This window comes from Nannospalax galili, unplaced genomic scaffold (genome assembly GCF_000622305.1).
Source record: "Nannospalax galili isolate Female #2095 unplaced genomic scaffold, S.galili_v1.0 scaffold683, whole genome shotgun sequence".
NCBI lineage: Eukaryota > Metazoa > Chordata > Mammalia > Rodentia > Spalacidae > Nannospalax > Nannospalax galili.
The window spans coordinates 179336-185335 of record NW_008349093.1 but is presented as its reverse complement, the minus strand read 5'-3'; the positions used below and the strand labels follow the sequence as shown (position 1 = coordinate 185335).

The window sequence follows — 6000 nt, the reverse complement described above, 5'->3', positions numbered from 1 at the left end:
AATGGTCACATTGCATCCTCAATCAGGAAGCAGAGAGAGATGAATGCTTATGCCCAGCTGGCTTTCTCCTTTTTCATTCAGTCTGGAACTCCAACCCATGGAGTAGTGCCATCCACATTCAGGAAAGGTCTTCTCTCAGTTAAACAGTCTGTCACAGAAAGATCCCACTCTGTGGTGCCAATTTTTGTTCAAGCTTTTCTGACCACAAGCAACTTGGAGAGGAAAGGGTTTATTTTAACTTACAAGTTTCAGGTCATTGATGACAGAAGCCATACAGGAACTCGAGGCAGAAACTGAAGCAGAGACTAAGGAGGAATGCTGCCTACAAGCTGCTTTCCCCTGGTTTGCTCAGCAACCCTATTACATAGCCCAGGCCCATCTGTCCAGGGGTGGCACCACCCACAGTGAACTGGGCCCTCCTTGCATCAATTAGCAATCAAGAAAATGCCCCCACAGACCAACCTTATGAAACCAATTTCTCAACTGAGGGTCCCTCTTCCCCGGTGTCTTTAGTTTGTATTAACAAAAACTAACTGGCATATTTTCTTTCTTTCTTTTTAGTTTTTGAGATGAGGTCTCACTCAGTAGCCTAGACTGGCCTGAAATCTCAATCCACCACACTCAGCTTGGGGTTCCCAATGTCTGTCAGAGTCACTCAGCCCTTCTTCAATAACACTGTGCACAGGGGTGTGACCTGCAGGGGCCTTGGCTGCCCAGCAATAGAGTAAAGCCTCCAATCATGAAGGAAAACAGAACAGTGCAAAGATTCGTCTTTCCCTTGTCCTGTTTTTACAGTTGTTTTCCACACTCTTCACTCCTGAGAACCCTAGGAACAGGAAATTGGGTTTATGGTGCTCCAGAAGACAGGAAGGCAGGCAACAGTGCTGAGTTTCATTCCTTTTGTTTTTCTTTTCATTTTCTGTGTGTGTGTGTGTGTGTGTGTGTGTGTGTGTGTGTGTGTGTGCGCGTTTTTTTTTTTTTTTTATATATGTGTTTTTCCTCTTGTGTGTGGTGTGTGTGTGTGTGTGTGTGTGTGTGTGTGTGTGCGCGCGCGCGCGCGCGTGCGCGCGGAAGCCTCTCCACCTTATTCAATGAGGCAGGATCTCTCAATCAAACCCAGAGCTTGCAAGTATGTCTAGTCTTGCTAGCCATCTTGTTCTGGGACTCTCCTGTCTTCGCCTTCTGAGGCAGGAATTACAGAGGGGCTTCCACACCATCCAGCATACACCTGGGTTCTGGCAAACTGAACTCGTCTTCCTACTTGCATGACAAGTGCTTTAGCCACTGAGCCATCTCCCCAGACCCATTGAGGCTCATTTCTGCTTTTAAAAATCTCTGCCAGTCTTTACATCCCTGGGCTCTTACAGTTCTCAAGAATCCTGGAATAGTCTGATCTCTTCTTAGACCTTAACAAGCAGAAAACACGGGTCTCCCAAAAAAACCTTGCTCAGACAGTAAGCAAACATAGTTAATTAAATTGCATAAAATATTAGAAAGATTTAAAATCAGTCTCTTTGGGCATCTTTGCAGTTTTCCTTTGCAGGCATTTAACCTGGCCTAGAGTGAGATGGTTTCCTGGGAAGTGCCTCTGGGGTCATGACCAGGTGAGCAGCAGCTCACACAGGCACTGGAATGACCCGAAATCACACTTAAGCCGCCTATTAAAAGCCAAGCTCCAGCCTAAGTTATTTGTACTCACCTCAGTCCAGGACATGGGAGGGGCCAGCCAAGCTCCACCTGGCACAGGGACTCCCCGGCACCTGGCCAGGCTTCTCTGGAGAGTCTCAGAACAGTGTGGAACTCACATCAAATCTAGGGGACAGATGACGGACAATACTGGGGAGTCCACTGCTGTAGGGAGGGGCTGCCAGAAAACCCACTGCCTAGGACTTTGCCATGGATCTGCCCCTGCATGCTCCTGTGTTTGGGTCCTTGGCCAGCAGTGACAAGTCAGCCCTTCAGCCTTCACCATGCCAGAGCTATAGAGACAGTAATCGGAGCTCTGACTCCTTCTGGTCCCACCGTTGTCTACTGGTCCAGCCAAAGCAAGGCCACACCTATGTGTCTACAACCTGATGCAGATATCCCCCCTTCCAATAGCCTTTGTTGGGTTTTCCTCAGGACTAATACTTTTCTCTGCTTCCTCACAACACTAGCCCACACTGAGCCCAACATATGTGATTGAGCCCAACTGTAGTAGCCTGTCATTTCATGTAGTTCCTGTGACACCTGTATAGAATGCAGCATGTAGATGCCACCACAACATTTTCACCCAAGGTATTTTAAGCATAAAACCTTATCTAGTTTTTGTCAGAACAAGCCAGATGGCCAACTTCTAGTGAAAACATTTAGTGGTGCAACTGTCAAATTCTCCTTGCCTTGTGACAAGAAGGACAGATCCCACTAGAAGGTCCCATGGGATGAATAGACACTTAGCTAAAGATTTTGCAGGGCCTGAAGCATGATGGGCCGGAAGATGTTTGGCATTGACCTCTGATCAAGCTGGTGCTAAATGGACCATATTTAAGCGAACAACTAGAGGCTCTGAGACTCAGGAGGTCTCCAGCTGCTCACAAATGATGGCTGTGTCCCAGCAACACATGGGCCCGTGTGACCCTTCTCTTTCCTAGCTCCTTGTTACAATCTCATCTGCAACTGAGTTTGCTCTTTCCATGTGTCATAAATCAGTCCATTGGAAAATTCTCTGGGGTTAAAAAAGTACAAGAAAAGAAAACCTTAGAAAAATAAGTAATTCATTTATTTCTACTTCAAAATATACGATATACATTAGGGATTCTAAGAGGCAGAATAAACCACAGGATGATTCCATCATAAAAAAAATAAGGTAAAAAATAATAATTGCCCATTTAAGATCCATCTTTAATCCAGCAGAACAGGACATAAGTTGCCAGTCATCTTGCTGTTCTGGCGCATCCCTCCACTGGTGACTTTCTGGCTGCCCCCCAGGGATTCAGAATCTAGAAGTTCCTGGAGCATCTTGAGGACTTGCTTTGGTTGGCTAGCAGCAAAGTCCTGCAGGCGGGACCCCATTTGCCCCTGGAGGCTCCTGGCCAGCTGGCACACCACAGTGCGCACATTCCCGCCACGCCCAGGCAGAACACCGTTCCCAGTCATGTTGTTCAGGAAGTACCAGAGGACAGGAAGGGCATGCCGTTCCACAGTTTGGGGCTTCCGGGGGTACACTGAGGCCACCAGCACTGTTGCAAAGAAAAGAGGGAGGGTCACTTGAGGTGTTCATTCTCTCTCATCTTACTGTCCTCTCTTGGGACATTAATTCTGTCCTCCAAAGGGCAGACACCCCAGTAGGGCTGATTTTTCCCTTCGGTGCTGTGCGTTGACTTACCTCAATGATGGATTGTGACCTAGAAGTATGAGATGAAATAAAGCCTTTCCTCCCCACAAGTGGTTTTTGATCATGACATTTATCACAGCTATAGAAACCAAACTAGAACACGACCTGTGAAAGTCACACCAACACAGAGAACTGCTCCACCAGGGATGCAACTGTCCTGGCAGGAATGAAGATTATTCTAGAGAGACTCTTGCGGCACCCATTTGGCTCTTCAACTATGGAGACAATGGCTGCTAGAAAATTGAAATTTACCCAGGAATCTCATGCTGGGAGAAGACAAAGTTAGAAGCCTGATGCCAGCTGGAGGAAGAACTTGTCTCCCTAAAAGAGATTTCATAGTTCTAACAACCTGTCATACCACCTTGCAGCAGAGGTTTAGAGACAATGACAGTGGATGAGACCACACCTTGACCTGGACTGTTTAGCTATGCATACCTCTACTTCAACCTACACCTCAGGTCAGGACCCCTAAGATAGTCCGGGGGAGGTCACTGGACCTCGTTGTTGCTCTTCCTCCTTTTCTTGCTTTTCCCTCTTACTTGTTTCTTTAATTGGCCTATTGAGAATGGGTGGCTGACCCTAGCTTTTTAGGGCTGCCAGAGCCCAGGCTCTGACCCTAACAATTCTGATAACAGGGAGAGAAGTCAAGACTCTCCAATGAAGCACTCTGGCAGATAAAACAGCTAGGGAGGAACAATAACATCAGGGCTTCCCAGTCTCTGGATGCCAAACCTCACAATTCAGTAAGAGTGATCTGTGAGGATGAATGTGTGTGCAAGTCATCAGGCTCCACATAGACCGTTTCAGTGATGAAGCCCCTGAATCTGGTTATCCAAGAACTCAAAATTCTAAACTCAAGAATACTCAGCAGCCAGCTCTCCATCACCAGAGTAGGTACCAGGGTTATGGCCAACAACAAAGCCTCTCCAGGTCTCCATGAAGGGTTGGTTTGGCCTGAAGGGATGGCTGAATTACTAAGCACATTAGTGTTAGTGCTGCTTGTTTTACAAGCAGCTGGCTCTATGTAGCCAGCTCTGTCTGAAGTCCTGCCAAAGGCCAAGTTGTTTTCATTGATTTATGGGGTCAACAAACTGGAAGAGTCTGGAAGATTTTGTGGGCACAGCCATATCCCAGAAACTACTTTAGTTGGAGATTTGGAGCTTCAAGTCTCATTTCATGCTAAAAGGATAGACATGAGCCCATTGGCCAGAAGAGGAAAGCAAGACTCAGGCTAAGGAGTTTTGTTCATAAGGACAGTACTGAAGATGAGGTCACTCTGCCTTGACTCCCTACCCCTCACTCACACTGTCTTCCAAACGTCTAAGGGTTCCATATCTCAGAGGCTGGTCCGGAGCTTTAAAATCTCCTAGTAGCTCCTTCTTTCACCAGCTTAACATCAGCCAAGACCAAGGGTGTTCCTCTGATTTCAGGGCCAACCCAGGACGTGGAGAGCCAAAACAGATGGCCTGAGCCTCAGATCAGCCTGATGTTCTCCACAGCATTTCCATCAAACATAAGTATTGACTATGACTAACCCAAGCACTATGAGCACCCCAATCTATGGGGCTCCCCTGGAACCACTAAGGATCACAGGTCCCTCTGACATCAAGGTAACAACATCAAGGAAGGTAGGGCTATACCCTCTAGGTCAACCCATCCATATCAGCATCCACTAGGAAAGGCTCCAATACAAAGAGACTTGAAGCGACTTCATGAACAGGAGTGCTGGCTGGAAAGAACCAAGGGCTGTGCTCTCTAGGATTGAAGCAAGCCATGTAGGGAGAACATGTTACCAAGAAGACAGAAAAGTGACCCAGTCAGCCCCAAGGAGGTGGGGGTCAAGGGGAGACACGAGAGAAGCAGCTATCTGTATAGAACAACCACAGCTCATTTCCAGAATCTCACCCAGGAATAAAAGTAAGAACATGAAAAACGTGTGTACCCTATGTTCATGGCAGCATTACTTACAGGAGCCAAGAGGCAGGAGCAACCCAGTGTTCACCAGGTGGATAGGTAAACACAGCATGATGTACACACACAGCAGAATACTGTTCTGCCTTAAAAAGGAAATTCTGGGACTAGGGAGATAGTTCAGTCAGTAAAGTGTTTGCTGCAAACTTGATGATATGAGTTTGATTCCACGGAACCCATATTAAAAAAAAAAAACTGTGGGGGCTGGAGAGATGGCTCAGTGGTTAAGAAGCAATGGCTGCTCTTCTAGAGGACCCAGGTTCAATTCCCAGCACCCACATAGTGGCTAACAATGTCCGTAACTCCAGTTCCATGGGGAATTCGATGCCCTCTTCTGACCTCTGCAGACATTGCACAACACAGGTGCACTTACATACATTCAGGCAATACACCATACACATAAAATAAAAAATAATAAATATTTTTTTAAAAAACTGGGCACAGTAATGTACATCTATAATCTCAGCACTGGGGATAAAAAGACAGGAGAATCCTTGGGGCCAGCTGGTCAGCCAGTCTAGCCAAATCAGTGAGCTCCAGATTCAGTGAGAGACCCTGCCTTAAAAAATAAGGTGGAGAGACACTGCAGAAGGTCAGAAACCTCTGACCTTCACACACATACATGCACAACCACCCATGTATTTATACACGTGCAC

At 46.8% G+C, this 6000-nt stretch overlaps 1 protein-coding gene across 1 annotated transcript in view; it reads right to left on the bottom strand.

Annotated features, from left to right (window-relative positions):
* Nucleotides 1-2880: 2880 nt before the first annotated feature.
* Togaram2 (TOG array regulator of axonemal microtubules 2) overlaps nt 2881-6000 on the bottom strand; it is a 56886-nt gene continuing 53766 nt past the window's right edge. Inside the window, exon 19 of the mRNA XM_008846486.1 lies at nt 2881-3218. Within this exon, the coding sequence (XP_008844708.1) occupies nt 2881-3218 (338 nt within the window). The remainder of the gene's footprint in view (nt 3219-6000) is intronic.